General features: G+C 39.4%; 1 protein-coding gene across 1 annotated transcript in view; it reads right to left on the reverse strand.

Moving 5' to 3' along the window:
- The window catches only part of xpo4 (exportin 4), a 111112-nt gene that overhangs the window by 76599 nt on the left and 12535 nt on the right, over positions 1-21978 (reverse strand). The window contains exons 2-3 of the mRNA XM_063054179.1: positions 4977-5082; positions 1433-1574 (exon numbers count right to left, since the gene is read on the reverse strand). Of these exons, the coding sequence (XP_062910249.1) occupies positions 1433-1574; positions 4977-5082 (248 nt within the window). The remainder of the gene's footprint in view (positions 1-1432; positions 1575-4976; positions 5083-21978) is intronic.

The following is a 21978-nucleotide window of genomic DNA, read 5'->3' on the forward strand; positions in this document are numbered from 1 at the left end:
ATTTTCTAACTACATTTAAGACAGAACTAGTCAACTGCAGTTACATGGAGCCACATACTGATGAAGTGCAAGAGAAGCGGTAGTTAATGCTTGATAATTCTTATTGTTACTGCAATCTAGGTTAGAGTATAATGTGTGGATGAATGTTCTTGAAGTTTCTGTGAGCAAACAAAAATGGATTTTGAGATCATCTACACCATATTCACTTCATTACAAGATGCTTTAAATGTTTTCCAGTGGAATACAATTGACTATTATCAGTGTTTACTGTGATTTGTTGAACATACTATCATTAAGTTCTGAACCCACATGATGAAAGGATGAATTTTAAGGACATCATTTTGATTGAGTATTAAATTGTGCCCTTGAAGGATTTCAGACATATTGTACCGCAGTGTTAAACTTCCTTCTTCATTTGACCTTGTAATTCGATTAGGATAACAACTGATTAATCTTTAACACAACACATCATCTTTTCAAATTTACACAAATAGCAACTACCATCTTACATGCACATGGAACTAGAGATTCACATAAAATTTATAAAGGATCAAGGATCAGCTTTATTCGCCATATACATTTACATGTACTAGGAATTTGCTATGGTGTGTTGGTCAGGGAGGGAGGGAGGGGAGGGGTGCAACATATAACAAAAAAATTCAACAATTATAAAGAATAAAAAATATAAAAATATAGCTGGAGATTAAAGTACGAATATAGATTAAAATGTGTACGAAAACAATAATATGTATTTACAAATAGCATTATAAAAAGTGGCTTAACATGAGTACAGTGCAATGAAGGGGTAATAGATGAAGGGGTTCTGAATAGAATGGTTGATCAGATTAACAGCTGCAGGGGAGGGAGAAGTGAAGACCTTGTTTTAAATTATAATGGTCAGTAAAATTCCCAAAATTAAAAAAAAATATTTATTCAGAAATCCCGATCATCTGGCAACTGACTCAGTCATTAACCCAGAATATGCGCTGAAACGTTGAAGGTCCAAAGAGCGGCCAGGGCAATTGTGAGCTACGACTGTGTGGCTAGAACCAGAATCCAGGTCTGATACATCAGCGCTCAGAAACATGAGTAAAATTGTGGCTGTAGCAGGGTGTAGAATGCTTGTCTTTTTCTTACAAATTCATTATACTCCTGTGTAATGTGCAAAAATGTAAAATACAAGGGTATTTTAAAGACAAGTGTGTTTAAGAATTAAGAGGAATATTTAATACTCCAAACAAGCTGCTAATTCAGTAAGTCAAAGTCCCAAGGGTGCCAGATTATCAGAATTTTACAGTGGTATATAAACAAAACTGGAGCTGAAATATTTTCGTCTATAAGCAAACAATTTTGGGGAAGCTTCAGTACAATATCCTGAATATGCTAATGATCTAGTTCCATTATCACAACACACAAATTACTCAGTACATACTTAGGCCTTTGCAAGACATAAGTTAAGAGGAATGTCCGTAGTGACTCAATGCTGTTCTTTTCCAATAGTACCCATTCTCGCACAACTGCTTCCATTATGGTTGTGGCAGCTTGAAATAGAACGTAGTCAACTTTACTTGTTTCTGTGAGGGAAAAAATCAAAAATACTTTGTCAGCTTTTCCCTGTAACCACTTACATAGGATTAAAACATGGGCTTAAGAATTGGAAAATATTTCCCCACCAGCAAAGTGCCAAAATCAGAAATCACTAATTAAGACATATTGACATTCAAATTAGATCAGGAGCAGGCCACTCAACTGCTTAAGCCTATTCTCCCATTTGATCAGACCACGGACTCATCTGACCATGGAGATCGTTCTCCCATTTCTTTATTATTTATCTATATTTTCCTTTAAAGATTATTCAAAGACTGCATTTCATGTTGTCTCTTGCCAAAGTTAAAAAATGATACCTTATTTTCAAGCAAGGACTCTCAGTTCATCTAGATTCACCAACAAGAGAAAACAACTTTTCTACATCCACCTCTTAAATATTATGCTCCATTCAAATCACCTCTTACACCTCCAAGCTCCACCCTGCCTTTAAACCTTCAAACTCCAGCAAATGCAAGCCCAGCATGTGAAACCTTTCCTCAAAATACTCATGCATTCCAGATATTAGACTAAGAAACATTTTCCAAGCCACTTCCAAAGTATTTACATCCTTAAATAAGGAGTCTAATCACATACACAAATGGGGTCTCACCACTGCACTATATTTAAAAAGTTAACTTCCATACTGTGGCATTTAATTCCCCGAGAAATAAACAGTAATATTCCATTAACTTTCTTAATTACTTTCTGTACCTGTAATCTTTAGTGAATCACACACAATCACAAACAGGTTATTCTACATGTCCAAGCTCTACAATCTTGCCCCATTTAGATAATGATTCTTTTTTAAATCTTTCCTATCAAAATGAATAATTTCATATTACACTCCCCCCTCACATTGCACACAATTTACTTACTATCTTTTATGTGCCTTGCTGACTTTATTCATTTTTTTTTTATTACTCTTTCAGACCACAATAGCATAAGTAGTAGGAGCACAATTTAGGTCACAACACGTAGTGTCTGCTCTGTCACTCAATTGTGGCTCATATTTTTCATCTTTTCTCAATCTCACTCTTCCACCTTCTCTCCATAACCCTTAAACTTTTTACCTTTACCCATCACGAACCCATCAATCTCTGCCTTAAAAACATCCAATAACTTGGCCTTCACAGGTTCCACAGATTCATCACTCTTTGGATAACAAAATTCTTCCTCATTTCAGTTCTAAAGGATTGATCCTTTATTCTAAGGTTTTGCCATAGGATTCCAGACTCTCCAGCTAGTAGGAATATCCTCTCGAGGTCCAGTCTATCCAGGCCTATTAATAAATTTCAATGAGATTCCCACCTCGTCCCTCTGAACTCCATTGAGTACAGGTCTAAAGATAAGCACTCCTTATATGTTAATCCTTTCATAAGACCAGTCTTGTGAACCTTTGGATCCTGTGCAACTTGGCTATGATACCATCAGTTCCTCCATTCAGATCATTAGCATATAAAGTTGTTGTGCCAACTTTGAGCCTTGCACTAATCACCAGCAGCCATCCTGTAAAGGATCCCTTTATCCCCATTCTCTGCCTTCTGCTAGTCAGCCAACCAATACTTGTATCTTGCCTCTAATACCATGGTCCCTTATATTGTTCCGCTATCAATTTACTTGCAAGTTTACCAAGAGGGTGTTTTAGTTATGAACTGTATCGGTACAAACCCGGCATTCTTTTTATTCATTCACAGTACATGAACATCACTGGCAATGCCAGCATTTATTATTTATCCCCACTCACCCCTGAACAGAGGGCCCAGTGGGCTGAGTGTTACATAGGACAAACTGGGTAATGATGGCAGATTTGCATCTCTGAATATTAATAAATCAAGATTTTTATTTTTTAAAAGCAGCAACATGGCTATTGGGGGTGACCATTATCACAATGAGCTATTTAAAAAATAGATATAAATTTACATAGTTACTTAAATTCAAAATGTCCAGCTGCTCACAACTCTGCGTCTTGTAACCAGTTTGGAGACCTAATTGCTACACTATTATATCTTCAACAGGAGGTTCCTTCTCAACTAAAGGAATGTAGAGATCATTCTTCCAAACTACAAAGGGAAGTCAAAGTTACCATTAACTGTATATACAGGATATCAATTTACTGAATGGAATTAATGTAGACTCAGCCAAGTTATTAATAGCCTTCATGAGGAAGTGCTAATGGCAAGCAAGAAGTGAAGGTGGGGGTAAGGAAAGAGAGACATTTATTCTAAACTGCAAAAAGAACATGAAAGCTTGTTACGCTATACTTGTAAAACAAGCTGAAGTTTTCTTGCCCTGATTTGGATCTATCAATCTCAATGGTATACTCAGCTTAAGAAATACACGGCAAATGGTGGAAGTATTCAGTAGGTGAGGCCGTAGTTGTAAGAAGAGCATTGTTTCAAGTCGAAGAAGCTGAAACATTAGCCATTTGTCTTCCCAGAGATGCACCCTGACCTTCTGAGTGTCTCAGCATTTTCTGTTCAAATTATTGATTCCCAGCATCATTTTTGTTTCAGATTTTCTATACACCAAGCTTTATTAAAGTATATTAGGAGCAACAACAGGCTACATAACCTTATAAGCCTGCTCTGCCATTCATCAAAATCAAGGTTCCATTTGACTACAAGACTTCAAAACTACCCCACAAAACCAACAGTTGTTCCATTTGGTCAATTCATATTTTAGAGTTAGAGACGGCCAAGATTTTCTGGGTCAGGTGCAAGTCTCTCTACTTCATCCCAACAATGTGCTCTAACTGCTGGAGCAGAGCTGCAGCTGCCACTTTATCCATGTAAATTTTCTTATTTCCCCCCCACATAGTTATCTATCATCTGATTTTTTTCATGTTTTTATCTATTATCCTTGCAGCCCTCAAAAAATATTTGCTTCAGTGATTTGTGGAGAACTTCAATGTTTCACATCTATTTCACAGGATACCACTCAGCTCTATGGCTTGTTATCTTTTAGTATGCCTTTGATCTTAAATTATAACATTTGACAAGCACAACTGTTGATTTAATTACCCATGGGATACGTTTAAAAAAAAACACTAATTCACAACCAGAAAATGTTGGAAATACCTATCTAAGCTTCTGGGCCATTGTAGAAAACCTTCACAATTAAGTAGTAAAGATATATGACCAAGGTTAAGAATGGCAAAATGAGATGATAGAAATCCTACAGCATTTCAAGTGCACGATTCAGAGGGGGAAAGCGAATTTTATAATAAAAACAATCACAGGCAGTAGTCTGTTATTTCCACCCAGCTCAGCAAATTTTCACATTTCATAAAGATGATTTATCTTGTGGTCTATAAACAGATTCATAAAATATTTATAAGAAAGCAACTACTTTTGTTCTATGTACAGTTAATACAAAAATGAGAAATTTACCTAATATGTGTTTACATACTGCAAATGGTGATTTTGATTTTCTAAACGACAGGAATATATGTTCTGCATGCTGACGTTGCTCATGACTGACCATGGATGGGGGTGCCTGAGAGAAGAGGAAAATATAGTTATTTATATAGTTAGCTTTTTGATTACAAGTAAATTGGAGTAAAATATGAAGTATTTGGAAACAAAGTTGAAACTTACTGTGAATTGGTTAAAGCACACTGAAGCCATCTTACGAGATTAGTAGCATAACTACATGCATAAACTACATAAAATAAACTATACCAAGGTAATCTACTTCAGAGAGCTGATCATTTAAAAGAAAGTAAATCCTAATTTTTCAGAAGAGCATGAGTGCAGTCTTTGGGCTGATCTGTCTCTCCTGTGGATCAAGTGAAACTAAACAGATCACATACAGGAACGGGAGTCTCCCAAATATTCCTCCCTTAAAAGTATCAAAAACTAGCTTTGCATCAATTTGTGAAAACTTGCTGAGAAAGTTAGACACAGGAAATGCTCTCAATGGTTAAGTCAGACAACTTCTATAGAGAAAAACAAAAGTTAACATTTCAAACCTATAATTTTCCTAGAATTTTCTGTTTTCATTTCAGAGCTTATCTGTAGAATTTTATGAATGAATTAACAATTTAAAAATGTAATAAATAAAAAATAAACATCAAGTTAAAAAGAGTAATAATTGTCATTTAAAATTATATAATGAATACAAAACTGTGAGACATATGGAATGTCACATAGTGCTGTACAAAGGCAAGCTAAACCGAACTGTTATTTGGAAACAGTGACCTATTTCCAAATTATTCATTGGGCTATTAATTAAGACCATAAGACATAGCAGCAGAATTAGGCCATTTGGCCAATTGAGTCTGCTCCACCATTCAATCATAGTTGGTCCTTCTCTCCCCTCCTCAGCCCCACTCCAACCTTCTCTCCATAACCTCTGATGTCATGTCCAATCAAGAACCTACCAAGCTCTGCCTTAAATATACCCAACGACCTGGCCTCCACAGTTGCCTGTGATAACAAATTCACCACCCTCTGGTTAAAGAAATTTCTCCACATCTGTTTTAAATGGACTCTGCTCTATCTTGAGGCTGTGCCCTCTTGTCCTAGAATCCCCCACTATGGGAAACATCTTTTCCACATCTAGTCTAAGCCTCTCAACATTCAAAAGGTTTCAATGAGATCCCCTCTCATCCTTCTAAATGCCAGCGAGTACAAACCCAGAGCTATCAAACGTTCCTCTTATGATAACTCTTTAATTCCCAGAATCATCCTTGTGAACCTCCCCTGAACTCTCTCCATCCAATGCCAGCCCAACTTTTCTTAGATGAGGAGACCCAAACTGTTCACAATACTCAAGGTGAGGCTTCACCATTGCCTTACAAAGCCTCAGCATCACATCCTTGCCCTTGTATTCTAGACCTCTTGAAATGAATTCTATTGCATTTGCTTTCCTCATCACCAACTCTATCTGCAAGTTAACCTTTAGGGTGTTCTGCTCAAGAACTCTCCAGTCCTTTTGCATCCCAGATTTTTGGATTTCGTCTGTTTAGGAAATTGTCTACACATTTATTTCTACTACCAAAGAGCATGACCATGCTATTTCCGCCATTGTATTTCATTTGCCACTCTCCTAATCCATTCTCCTAATCTAAGTCCTTCTGCAGCTTCCCTGTTTCCTCAATACTACCTGCCCCACCACCAATCTTCATATCATTCGCAAACTTGGCAACAAAGCCATCTATTCCATCATCTAAATCATTGATATACAGTATAAAAAGCAGTCCCAATGCCGACCCCTGTGGAACATCATTAGTCACTGGCAGCCAACCAGAAAAGGATCCTTTTATTCCCACTTGCTGTCTCCTATAATCAGTCAATGTTCTAACCATGCCGGTAATTTTCCTGTAATACCATGGACTTTTAACCTGGTAAGCAGCTTCATGTGTGGCAACCTTGTCAAAGGTCTTCTTAAAGTCCAAATAGACAACATCCACTGCAGCCCCTTTATCTACCTTACTTGTAATCTCCTCAAAGAATTCCAACATGTTCATCAAGTAAGATTCCTTAAGGAAAAATCTAGTCCTGTGTTAGAACTCCACAACTTCATCCTTAACAATTGACTCCAACAACTTCCCAACCACTGAGGTCATGCTAACTGGCCTATAATTTCCTTTCTGCTGCCTACCTCCTTCCTTAGAGTGGAGTGACATATGCAATTTTCCGGTCCTCAGTTGTATTATTTTGCCATTTGAGCATTTCTTTATTTTTGGAATACATCTACCCTGCCCTTCCTCATTTTCCTCAGAAACTCACACCATTGTTGCTATGTAGTCATCCCTGCCAGCATCTCTTTCCAATTTACTTTTATTTATTTATTGAGATACTTTGGCCAATTTCTCTCTCATACCACGGTAATTTCCTTTACTCCATTGAAATACTGCTATGTCAGACTTTACTTTCTCCTTATTAAATTTCAAACTGAACTCAATCATCATATTGTGATCATTGCCTCCAAAGGATTTTTACCTTAAGCTCCCCAATTGCCTCCAGTTCATTACATAACACCCAAACCAGAATAGCTGATCCCCTGGTAGGCTCAACAACAAACTGCTCAAAAAAGCCATCTCGTAAGCATTCAATAAAGTCAATCTCTTGAGATCCATTTCCAACCTGACTTTCCCAATCAGCCTGCATGTTGACATCTCCCATGATTATCATAACATTACCCTTTTGACACACCTTTTCTACTTCCCATTGTAATCTGTGGTCCACATCCCAACTACTGTTGGGAGGCCTGTATATAACTGGCATCAGGGTCCTTTTACTCAACCCACAAGGATTCGACATCATCTGATCCTATGTCACATCTTTCTACTGATTTGATGCCATTCTTTACCAGCAAAGCTACGCCACCCCTTCTGCCTACCTTCCTATCCCTCCGATACAATGTGTAACCTTGGACATTCAGCTCCCAGCTACAACCATCCTTCAGCCACGATTCAGTGATGGCCACAACATCATACCTGGCAATCTGTAATAGTGCAACAACTTATTTTTTATACTTCGTGCATTGAGATTTTACACTTTTGAGTACTGTATTTGCTACCCTTTTTGATTCTGCATCTCTAATGCATTGATACTCACCATGCTGGCTGCAATTATGTCTTATCATCTGCCTGCCCTTCCTGATGGTCTGACTGCACACTATCTTTGCTTTTTTACCATACATCCCTTCACTCCAGTTCCCATGCCCCTGCCAAATTAGTTTAAACACTCCCCAACAGCTCCAACAAACCTGCCTGCGAAAATACTGGTTCCCCCTCGGGTTCAGGTGCAACTGTCTCTTTTGAACAGGTCATACCTCCCTCAGAAGAGATCCCAATGATCCAAGAACCTGAAGCCCTGCCCTGCACCAGCTTCTCAGCCACATATTAATCTGCCAAGTCATCCTGTTTCTACTCTCACTGGCGTATGACACAAGCAACAATCCAGAAATTACAACCCTGGAAGTCCTGCTGCTCAGCTTTCTACCTACCGCTCTCTAAATTCTCTTTTCAGGACCTCTTTGCTTTTCCTTCCTGTCATTGGTACCAATACATTTGGCTGCTCTCCCTCCCTCTCCAAAAATGCTGTGGACACAATCCAAGATGTCCATGACCCTGGCACCTGGGAGACAACATACCATCTGGGTGTCCCATGCATGTCCATAGAATCTCCTGTCCGTTCCTCTGACTATTGAGTCCCCTATCACTACCGCTCCCCTCTTCTCCCCCTTTCCTTTCTATACCATGGACTCATGTTCAGTGCCAGTAATACTGTTGCTGTAGCACTCCCCGGAAGGTTATCCCCACAAAAGTATCCAAAGTGGTACACTTATTATTGAGGGTAATGGCCACAGGGGGCTCTGCGCTAACTACCTATTCACATTTCCATTTCTCCTAACAGTTACCCAGTTACTCACCTCCAGCAACTTAGGGCTGACTACTTCCCTGTGACTCTGATCGATTTATCTCCTCACTCTCCTGCACAAGCCAAAGGTCATCCAGCTGCTGCAGTTCACTGGGAGACTCTGGATCTCCCACAACTCCAACATCCGGCATGAAGAACACACAATGGCCATTTACTACACTAGGTACAGTAAGAGATTAAAATGGGAACCTTAACAGAAACTTACCCAGACCCAACACCTCTTTCAAACCAAAGCCTCCTTTGAACCAAAGCCTGATACTCCTACTCTCACCACTGGCCTCCCCCCAACAATGGCCACCCTGCGTGTCCCTTCTATACTTTCAAACAAGCGTCACCGACCTGCGTGAAACTTTGTCGCTGTGGCCTGCCACTGCCGCTGATTAGGCTGCCAGAATGAGCCCAAATGCCCGTATAGATCTCCTTTTAAGCAAACTTTGCCAACCTGCAAGAAGCCTCATCACTGTAGCCTGCTTCTGCCAATGACTGGGCTGCCCAATAAGAGGAAAAATAATTTATACTAAAATACAAGCATTCAACAGTCCTCTTAAATACAGTATATTATTCTCAGCCAAATAAATCAATCTGGCTCCCCCTTTAAGCAAGATTCGGTAGTACAGTTACATGCTATACTCAACAAAGCAGAACGAACCAAACAAATTTTACTGACAAGATCGCTTAATCTGCTCTTCAACCCCCCACCCCTTGTAGAAAATTTTTCAATTATTATAGTGCAAACTGTGCTTTATTCCCAAATATCAGAAAAATTGTTGTATTAAAACATATTTCATGGACTTAAAACATTTTTCTGCAAAACAGAAAAATTACCTTTTAAATTCCAATGGAAGCTCCACATTTTATCTATACCTGAAGGAAGGTGAAGCAGTTTCTTCACAGCTTCCAATAGTGCCCCTGCATCCCCAAAACGTATGTCCTTGTGCATCAAACTCTTTAGCTCTAATAACCTAATCCCAAAGAAGCTGTGATTTTAGAATCTATTTTTTGCAGGCTTTTCCTTCACAATTCATTATCTTTGCCTCTAGGCCCCTCCCTTCAGACTACAGTTACTCTCTGCACTCAAGCGTATCAATTCAGATTTTTTTCATGTCCCTGAGATGTCACAATTATGTCTGCAATATTCTTTAACCATCAATCCATATTCCTTCATGTCTGGCTTACTAGCTTGAACCCATTTGCTCACTTCCACTAATACTAGGCATTCCTTTAAGTAACAGAATCATATTTTTTGAAATACTTGTTCTTATATTTATCTGACTCCAAAAGCTAATCATCAATAAAAACATCTCCCACCATTAATCTCTACCCCCAACATAAAGCTCTCAAAGACAAACTGCTGTGCCAAGGGCACTGTTTAAATATTATTTCTTGTCAAGAAAAGACAGGAATCTAAGTAACGAGACTTGAAAGCAGATCTTCAGCCCATTTTCCTCATCAGGGAAAAGAATACTATATGGAAAAATTTTAAAAATTACAAAAATTATCAGGATCCGATTTATTGTCACAGGCATAAGTCATGAAATGTATTGTTTTCTGGCAGTACAGTGCAGGCATAATAAATTAGTATATTACAACAAAATACATTAAAATTGTTATGCCTACACTGTACTACTGCCACAAAACAAAATTCAAGACCCATCTTGGTGACAATAAATACAATTCTGATATTTAAGTTAAAAAAAAATTGTATAAAAGAGGAATTGAGAGGTAGTGTTCATGGACTGTTCATAAGACTAATGGCAGAGAGGAAGCAGCCATTTCTAAATGTTGCGTTTGGGTCTTCAGGCTCCTGTACTTCCTTGCTGATGATAGCAATGAGAAGAGGACATGCTCTAGATAGTCAGAGTCTTTAATGATGAATGCTGCCTTCTTGATGTACCACCTTTTGAAGACATCCTCGATGGTGGGGAGACTTGTGCCTGTGATGACCAGGCACAGTTTACAACCCTCTGAAGCCTCTTACAATCCTGTGCATTGACAGCTACACATAAGACAGTGCTGTAACCAGCCAGAATGTTCTTCATGGTATCTGTAGAAATTTACAAGTCTTCAGTGACACACAAAATCTCAAATTCCTAATGAAGTATAGCTGCTGGCAGAACTGGTCTTCACCCTCAACAATTTCCCCTTTGTCTCCTCTCACTTTCTTCAGAGTCAAGGAGTAGCTATGGACTCCTGCATGGGACCCAGCAATGCCTGCTTTTTCACTGACTACTTAGAACAGTCCATATTCGAAGCCTACCCTGGTACTGCTCGCCAACTCTTCCTTCACTACATTGACAACTGCATTGACGCTGCTTCATGCACCCATGTTGAGCTCGTCAATTTCATCAACTTTGCCTCAAACTTCCACCCTGCCCTTAAATTCACTTGGTCCATTTATGACACTTCCTTCCCCTTTCTCGGTCTGTCAAGTGACATCTCTATTAAACCCACTGATTCCCACAGCTATCTTGACTTTACATCTTCCCACCATGTCTCCTGTGAAAATGTCAATCCTTTCATCCCTGCCGTATCTGATCCCAGTTTGCGGCTTTCCTTTCCAGGACATCAGAGATATCCTTCTTCAAACAACAGCGTTTCCCTTCCTCCTCCATTAATGCTGCCCTCCCCAAAGTTCCTTCTATTTCCCAGACATCCACATTCACCCCATCTTCTCGCCACCTTAACAGGGATAGAAATGCTCTTTTTCTCACTACCATCCTATCAGCCTCTGCGTCCAACAATTCATTCTCCAAAACTTCTACCTTCTCCAATGGGTTCCTACCACCAAACACATTTACCTCAACTCACTCTCCGCTTTCTGCGGGGACAGCTCCCTCCGTGACTCTCTTGGCAATTCACCTATCCCCACTTTTCTCCCTCCTGGCACTTATCCCTGTGAGTGACCAAAATGCAACACCTGCCCATTCATCTCCTCACTCACCTCTATTCAGGGCTCCAAAAAGCCCTTCCAGGTGAGGTGCAACACTTCACCTATGAATCTGTTGGGGTCATCCACTGCATCCGGTACACCCGATGCAGCCTCCTCTACATTGGTGAAACCTAATGTAAATAGGGGACTACCTTGTCGAGTGCCTCCACCAAAAATGGAATTTCCTGATAGCCAACCATTTTAATTTGTATCCCCATTCCTGCTTCAACATATCAGTCCGGGGCCTCCTCTTTTGCCACAACGAGGCTGCATTCGGGGTGAAGGAGCAACTCCTCAGATGACATCTAGGAAACTTCCAACCCGATGGCATAAGCACTGCTACCTCTTTCCAGGAATTTTTTTCTATTCCCCACTCTGGCCTCTTACCTCTTTTCCTCACCTGCCTGTCATCAGTGCCCCTCCTCCTTTTCTTTCTCCAATCATCCACTCTCCATCAAATTACTTCTACTCCAGCCCTTTACCTTTCCTACCCATCTAGCTTCATCTATCATCTTCAAGCTATTCCTCACTTGCTGACCCCCACCTTTTTATTCTGGCATCATCCCTCTTTCTTTCAAATCCTGAATAAGGGTCCCAGCCTGAAATGTCGGCTGTTTATTCATCTTCATACATGCTGCCTGACCTGCTGAGTCTCTCCAGCATTTTGTGTTTATTTCTCTGGATTTCTAGTATCTGCAGAATCTCCTGTGTCCATAATAAAGGTCCACCTTAGTTGAAGAATGACTACCAAAATATTGAGAGTAATCTACATCTTCTTGCATGGAGGTTTTTGCTGCAAGGTAGCGTTCAACAGCAAGGGCAGGTACACGGAGGACCTTTGATTTACAGAAGACTAAAGCCCAATTTCTCATATGCCTTGGTCAATATTCCTTATGCATAATTTAATCTAATACTCACTGAATTTCCAGTGTACTTGTATTATTTCCTGTTTCCTATATAACATTTCGTGCCTAAATATGAATGCAGTACACTATTCAAGATGTGACCCGACCAAGATCCTTGCACAAATGAAACATATCCACAATTTAGAAATAACTCCTTGAAATATAAATAACATTCCATGCCTTTGATTACTTAAAGTATTTATCCAGTGATTAATGATTTTATATAACTATTCATGTCTTACGAAATTATGCCAGTTTGTCGGACTCAGATTCAAACTGGATAATCTCACATTTCCCATAAAGGGAGTTCAAACCGCAAGTGAAAAATCAAAAGAATACTGGCACCAAAGATCCAAATAAAATGGAAAATGTTACAAATATTCAGCAGGCTCAGCTGCATCAGTGAGAAGAGGAATAAGAATCATGTTCCAAGTGAGAGATCCTTCCCTTCTTCACAGTGGGCAAGAGACAAAAGAAGCTTACAAAGCTACTCGGAAGGTGGGGAGGGGAATACCTATGATTCACAAAACCATGGTGCCCCTGGGGATAAACTGTAAACAAAGTTATCTTGTCAGCACAGATGCAGGCTGACCTCCTGAATATTTCCAGTATTTTCTGTTTTTGCTCAATTTACTCATGGTTAGTCCACCCATAGCGGTGACGTATCAATGCTCCATTGTAAGTTTGGATATATAATTCTGTTTTTTCTGGCATTATGTGGCAAGAATCTGAGAAGATGAATCTCAACTAAATTTGCAAACAACTTGCTTGAAAGATTTTTTATTTGTATATAACAGCTGCAGCCATAACTGGAAAGGACATTTACTAGCCCTCGCAAAGGACCTTGTGGAAGTGACGATGAGCACCATGCTGAAGTCTGCAGTTTTACTGCAGGTACTCTCACATGGCAACAACAAAGGGAGTTCCAGGATTCAGACCTGGTGACAATCAAGTTAGTACACTATACTTCTTAGTCAGTATGGCACAAATTGGAACAGACTTGTACTTAGTTATGTTCCTATGTGCTTATACCTCTTGGTGGAAGAGGTGATTGGTTTGGCGATTTTTGTCTAAGCAGCTACATTACAGTGTTCTCTAAAATCATGTAAATGCTACCTAGTACAGTATTGTCTTATAATAAGTGCCTCATCAAATAATTCTTCAAAATGTCACCATCAATAGCGAATTCAGGAAACTTACAAAATATTCATTACTTGAACAGATATCCGTGGTGTTTTTCCAATATATACCACCCTAAATAAAAATGTACAAATCAACACCAAGAACACAAGACATCCAGCATCTACCCTTCCGCTATCAGTGGCCATCAAGTGCAGTATGCATGTTGTTTAAGGTGCTTCTCAGTAAATGGCAATGTAAATCCTTTAATTTGATGCAACTTCAACTCCAATGCAAAAGTAGCAATGATTGGAGAAAATATTATCCCTATTTATTCATAACAACTTTCTGCCCTAGATATAGGTCATCAAGGTCACCTGCTGAATTGCTGCATAGAGAATGGTGCTTCTTCATAGTTATCGGTACTTGGCTTCAAAGTTATTCACTCACTTTAGGAGCAATAACAACCCCGGAATTTTAGAAATTGTAAGAGAAAGCTCAACATCATCTCAAAACAATGTCATAAATTAATCCATTCCAGTAAAGCCCATACACAGAGTAAAGAAATCAAGGTGAGATAAACCAAGTAAAGAGCCAAACAAACTGCACAAAACAACTGAAATAAAATCTGTAAATAGTCAATGAAAGTCAACCAAATTACTAAACACGAGAAAGTCTACAGATGCTGGATATCCAAAACACATACAAAATGCTGGAGGAACTCAGCAGGAATCTATGGGAATTAATAAATGAAAATTAATAATCATTCAATGCTTCAAGCCAAAACCCTTCACCAGGACTAAGGAGGAAGGGGGAAGATGTTAGAATAAAGAAGGTGGGGAGGAAGTGGAGAATTTGGCTAGTTGGAAGATGATAGGTGAAGCCAGGTGGGTGAGAAAGGTCAAGGACTAGAGAAGGAAGAATTTGACTGGAGAGGACAGTAAACTGTAGGAGAAAGTGAAGGAGGAGGGAACCAAGTAGGAAGCAATAGGCAGGTGAAAAGTAGTAAAAGATTAGAGTGGGGAATAGGGGGTGGGGAAGAGGAGGGATTTGTTTACCAGAAGGAGAAATTGATACTCACTCTGTCAGGTTGGAGTGTACCCAGACGGAATACAAGGTGTTGTTCCTCACCCTGAGAGTGGCCTCATCTTGGCATAACAATTTCAAAACACCCAAAAGTTACTTCAAGAACTTCTACAGTGTTCATCCATATTTTCAGAAGCATAGAAATTCGAGGAATGATAAAAGTTGTTTACGCCATTATTCTGGATATATAATGCTTTGGATCTGGCAAAATGCTTTGATATGTGATGTTATGTGACAGCATGAGCTGTACACAGTTAATCACTATATTATTGAAAAAATTTGTTAAAAATAATTGACTATGAAAGTAGGGAGAATGAAACCAGTTAAAGTAAGATTAGTATAAAATAGGTGATTTATGATTGGTATTATCCAAATGGGTTGGAAGTCTATTTCTGTGCTGCATTTTCCCTGTAACTCTACATCTGGTTTATCCACGATTCAAATCTACGGACAAACTAAAATAAAATAAAGCGGAGTAGGTTCGTTGGGCCAAATGGCCAAATTCTGCTCTATATTTTATGGTCTTAAAGTAACTACTATAAAGTACATTAAAAAAAAATCCTGTCTGACTGGTATTAAGATTGTCATCAAGATTTTCTCCAAAAAATAAAATGTACCAAATATCATATCTGGAAGGTGAGGGGGGGGGCAATTGGGTGGCTTGTTGGTTTAAAAAAATAATAAAATAAAATCTTTAGGAAGAAGTGACATAGAATTAGAAGATACTGGATCGTTGTGGGTAGAGCTAGGAAACTGCAAGAGTAAACAGACCTCAATGGGAGTTATGTGCAGGCCTCCAAACAATAGCCAGGATGTGGGGGTACAAATTATCAGAAATCTTACTGGTGTAAGTTGTGACATTTGTTCTCATGTGGCAGCAATATATTGCAATGTATAATAAAAACTATAAATTACATTAAGTATTACCACATTAGATAGAAAAGGCATGTAAAAAGGTAATGTCACCATAGTTATAGGGGATTTCAATATGAAGGTAGTCTGGTAAAATTATGTTAGTGCTGAATCCCAAGAGAGAGAATTTGTAGAATGTCTGCAAGATGGCTTTTTAAGAGCAGCGTGTGGTTGAACCCACTAGGGCTGGGGCTCCCAACCTTTTGCCAGTGATGTTGTGGGGCTGGAACTGGACTCTCTCACGGTGGTGTCTGAAAAGAGGATGCTGTCTAAGTTGCATGCCATCTTGGTCAATGTCTCCCATCCACTACATAATGTACTGGGTGAGTACATTCAGCCAGAGATGCATTCCACCGAGATGCAGCACTGAGCGTCATAGGAAGTCATTCCTGCCTGTGGCCATCAAACTTTACAACTCTTCCCTTGGAGGGTCAGACACCCTGAGCCAATAGGCTGGTCCTGGATTTATTTCATAATTTAGTGGCATAATTTACATATTACTATTTAACTATTTATGGTACTATTACTATTTATTATTTATGGAGCAACTGTAACAAAAAACAATTTCCCCCAGGATCAATAAAGTATGACTATGACTATTTTTATACCATGGACCAATACATTAAGCAAGGGATCCATGGACCCCAGGTTGGGAACCCCTGCTCCAAGGGAAAGGCAATTTTGGATTGGGTGGTGTGTAATGAATCACATTTGATTAGGGAACCCAAGGCAAAGGAACCCTTAAGGAGACAGTGGTCATTAAATGATAGAATTCACCCTGTAATTTGAGAGGGAGAAGCAAAAATCAGATTTATCAGTACTACAGATGAGTAAAGATAACTACAGAGACATGGAAGAGGAGCTGGCCAAGGCTGCTTGGAAGGGAACACTAGCAGGAATGACAGTAGAGCTACAATGGCTGGAGTTTCCGGGAGTAATTGGGAGACACAAAATCAGTTCATAGCAAAGTGGAAGAACCATTTAAAAGGGCGGATGAGGGGCAAACATGACAGACAAGTGAAGTCAAAGGAAGCATAAAAGCAAGGCATAGAATACAGCAAAAATTATTGTGTTATCTGACCTACTGAGTTCCTCCAGCATTTTGTGCATTGCTCCAGATTTCCTGCATCTGCTTAACAGCATCAGCAACCCTGATTCAATTTCATCACTGTCTGAAAGGAGTGGGTTCATTCGCCCCATGATTGCATTGGTTCCTCTGGGTGCTCTGGCTTCCTCCCACAGTCCAAAGATGTACAGGTTAGTAAGTTAGTCACACGGGTGTAACTGGGCAGCACAGGATCATTGGGCTGGAAGGGTCAGTTACCATGCTGCATCTCCAAAATAAATAAGTTATGTAAATAGTTTAGCTCAAATTTCATGTTTTGCACCTTTGGATTACAGTTGCTTATGGCAAACTTCTTCAAATGCCTTCTGGAAATTTACAGTGCCTGTAAAAAGTATTCACTGACTTAGAAATTTTCATATTTTATTGTTTTACAACATTGAATCACAGTGGATTTAATTTGGCTTTTCTGACTGAACAACAGACTATTACAATTATTAATCACAAAATAATTGATTGCATAATTACTCACCCCCTTCAAGTCAGTCTTTAATAGATATACCTCGGCAGCAATTACAGCCTGAGTCTATGTGGATAGGTCCATCAGCTTTGTACATCAGGACACTGCAATTTTCCCCCCATTCTTCTTTACAATACTGCTCAAACTCTGTCAGATTGCATGGGGATCATGAGTGAGCAGTCCTTTTCAAGTTCAGCCACAAATTCTCAATTGGATTGAGGTCTGAACTCTGACTTGTCTACTCCAGATTAACTTTGGTGTTTTTAAGCCATTTCTGTGTAGCTTTGGCTTTGTGCTTGGAAACAAATCTTCTCTCAAATCACAGTTCTTTGGTAGACTGCTTGAGGTTTTCCTTCAGGGTTTCCCTGTATTTTGCTGCATTCATTTTGCCCTCTACCTTCACAAGTTTTCCAGGACTTGCTGCAGTGAAGCATCCCCACAGCATGATGTAGCCACCACCATGCTTTACAGCAGGGATGGTATGATTTTAATTGATATGTGATGTTTGACTTGTGCCAAACATAGCATTTAGACTGATGATCAAAAAGCTCAACTTTGGTTTCATCAAACTATAGAACTTTCTTCCAGCTGATGTCAAAATCTCCCACATGCCTTCTGGCAAACTCTAGCCGAGATTTCACGTGAGTTCCCTCCCCCCCCCCCACCCAACAGTGGCTTTCTCTTTGCTACTCTCCCATAAAGCTGCAAATGGGGAAGAACCCAGTCAACAGTTGTATGCTCAGTCTCTCCCATCTCAGCCGCAGAAGCTTGTAACTCCTCCAGAGTTGTCACAGCTCTCTTGGTGGCCTCCCTTGCTAGTCCTCATCTTGCATGGTTACTCAATTCTTGAAGATGGTCTGCACTGGGCAGATTTACAGCTGTGCCATATTCTTCCCATTTCTTGATTATTGACTTAACTGTACTCCAAGGGAGAGTCAGTGACTTGAAAAATTTCTTGTATCCATCTCCTGAGTTGTGCTTTTCAATAACTTTTTCACAGAGTTACTTGGAGTATTCCTTTGTCTTCAAGGTGTAGTTTTTGCCAGGAGTTGGACCTTCCAGATACCTGTGTATTTTTACTACAATCAATTGAAACAACTCGACTACACACAGGTGATCGTTATTTAACTAATTACGTGACCCCTAAGACCAATTGGCTGTACCAGTGATGATTTAGTGTGTCACATTAATTTAAAGGGGGTGAATACTTATGCAATCAATTATTTTGTGTTTTATATTTGTAATTAATTTAGAACACTTTGTAGAGATGTTTTCACTTTGACACAAAAGAGTTTTTTTCCATTGATCAGTGTCAAAAAAAGCCAAAATAAATCCACTGTGATTCAACGTTGTAAAATAAAACATGAAAACTTCTGGGGGGGGGGTGATGGGGTGAACTTTTTTTAAGTGGATACTGTACAATACACACATTAATATTTTCCCATGGTCTTTAATCACATTATAAAGGAAACTTTTATCAAGAGCATCAATTAAATGCCCTTGTTCTCTGATTAGCTCCAAAAAAGATAACTAACTTTCAAATGTTTAGGCAATTCAAGAACTTGTGTAGGCACTTAATAAATGCTGTTAGTCAGTCTGCTTCCAACTTTCTCTCTGGCAGTATATCCAGCACAGTCAGCACTCCCTGGGTAAAGTGTAAAGTATTACATACAGTGCATGCCAGTTAATTTAGACACATCATGATCAGTATATTTTGGCCCAATTAAGCAGCTACCCCAATTAATCAAAGCTTCATGGAAATAGTTACAAAGGTATGAAACAGACAAACTACTATTTAACTAAAGAACAAAGTATGTATTTAACTAAAATACAGAATAAATTAGAATACTACCAATACTACTACAATACTATAAACCTGTGTATTAGTTTCTAATAGTTTGCGACAGAGGAATTCACCCAAAGTACACTGCAGTGCTTTCTTGATTGACTGTAAAAGAACAAAATCAGTACAGATAATGGATTGCCTTTAAACAGTGCTTTCAACAATTGCATCACCCAAAACTTCATTTTCATTGTAACATTCAAAATGATTGTTGATACCTTCAAGTTCTTCACAGTTCCTAACTTGAAGTAGTGAAATCATTTCATTTTAACTCCTAGTTGTTCCTGTGAATGCTTGAAACCACAATGAGTAAAACAGTTTTGTATTGTCTTACTGCTTATAACTCACCAACCATCAGGGACAAAAATAATTGCTTTTTGAACACAAACATACACAAATGAAATATTTAAAAACTGTTCACTCTAGGCATGTAGTGCCTAATGGCCACTCAACGTGCATGCAACTGACACTAGTTAGAAACTGTTTGGCAATAGTCTACTGTCCCAATTAAGCAGCACAGTGTCCCATATAAACAAAGAGAAATACAGTTATCTTTGATTTGTTTTTGTTCTTTACGAGTTGTCCCAATTAAAGTGCTGTCTTGATTAACCCAATTAACCAGAATCCAGTGTATTGCTCAAATGCCCGAAAGAGGCACTGGCATCTAACCAACAATGTGGAAAATTAGCCAGGCATGCCTTGTTCATTAAAAAACAAATCAAATCCAGCCAACTACTGCTCACTTAATCTACTCTCAGTCATCAGAAAGGTGACAGAAGTTGTCAAATTCCACTGACTAACCTACTCAACCAATGTCCAGTTTAGGTTTAACTAGGATCACTCATCTTCAGACCTCCTCACAAGAACAAACCAAATGTGGACCTAGAGGTGAAGTGACAGTGACTGCCTTCAACATCAAACCAGTTTGATTGAATGTGCCATAAAGTCTGTAGTTGGGTAAATGCTTTAAAGCTACATTAGGACATAATGAAACATCTAAATAAAAGTGGTTCTATCAGGCAGACACAGTTTGACAAACTTGCTGGAGTTGAGGATATAATGAGCGCAGTGGATAGAGGGGAACAGGTAGATGTTGTATACTTGGATTTACAGAAAAAGTGACGTATAAAATACTTATTCATCAAATAAAGATGCTGGAGTTGGAAGTAATATACAAATGTATTAGCATAGATAGAGGATTGGTTAATCAATAGAAGGCAAAAACTTAGGTGTCTTTCTGCTTGGCAGTCTGTGATAAGCTGAGTGCCTCAAGGATCAGTGCTAGGCCTGCAACAATTCACAATAAACATTAATGATTTGGAAGAGAGGATTAAAGTGTCGCATATATATCGAAGTTTGCTGATGACAAGAAGTGGAGTAGGAAAGCAAATTGTGCAGAGGATGTGCACAATGGATAGGGCATAAATGCAGTCAGTGGGATGGGTTAAAATATGTCTCCTTTTATGTGAAATATATCAGAAATAAGGGTGATGAATTTTGCACATATATTAGTACATGCAACTATGATATTGTGGCCATTACAGCGGTTTGGCTGTCACAATGGCAAGAATAGCTACTGAAAGTTCCAGGTTTAGATGTTTCAAAAAAAATGCACAGTTCTGCATGTTGGTAGTAGAAATAAATGTGTGGACTATTTTCGAAACAGGGAGAAAATCCAGGAATCTGAGTTGCAGAGGGACTTGGGAGTCCTTGTCCAGAACCCCCTGGAGGTTAACTTGCAGGTTAAGTCAGTGGTGAGGAAGGCAAATGCTAAGTTAGCATTCATTTCAAGAGGTTTAGAATACAAGAGCAAGGATGTGATGCTGAGGCTTTATAAGGCACTGGTGAGGCCTCACATTGAGTATTGTGAACAGTTTTAGGCCCCTCATCTTAGAAAAGATGTGCTGGCATTGGAGACGATCCAGAGGAGCTTCACAAGGATAATTCCAGGAATGAAAGGGTTATCATATGAGGGATGTTTGATGGGTCTGGCTCTGTACTCGCTGGAATTCAGAAGGATGGGGGCGGGGGGAGGATCTCATTGAAACCTTTCAAATGTTGAAAGGCCTAGACAGAGTAGATGTGGAAAGGATGTTTCCCATGTGGGAGAGTCTAGCACAAGAGGGCACAGACTCACGATACAGGGGTGCCTTTTCAAAACAGAGATGCGGAGAAATTTTTTTAGCCAAAAGGTGGTGAATTTGTTGCCACATGCAACTGTGGAGGCCAGGCCGCTGGGTGTATTTAAGGCAGAGATTGATAGGATCTGGATTGGACATGACATCAAAGGTTATGGGGAGAAGGCCGGGATGTGGGGTTGAAGAGGAGATGGAAAATAAGGATCAGCCATGACTGAATGGCAGAGCAGACTCGGTGGGCCAGGTGGCCTAATTCTGCTCCTGTCTTATGGTCTTAAAAAGGACAGGGAGAGAGATAAAAGAGATGGGGAATGGCATTGCTAATCAGGGAAAGTATCACAGCTGCAGAAATGAAGGATGTCATGGAGGGATCATCCACTGAGTCAGTGTGGGTGGAAAAAACAGGAAGCGAAAAATCACTCTAATCCAGGGATTCCCAACCTTTTTTATGCCCTTTAACACAAAGGGTCCATGGACCCCAGATTGGA

The sequence above is a fragment of the Mobula hypostoma genome, chromosome 7, assembly GCF_963921235.1.
Source record: "Mobula hypostoma chromosome 7, sMobHyp1.1, whole genome shotgun sequence".
Classification (NCBI taxonomy): domain Eukaryota; kingdom Metazoa; phylum Chordata; class Chondrichthyes; order Myliobatiformes; family Myliobatidae; genus Mobula; species Mobula hypostoma.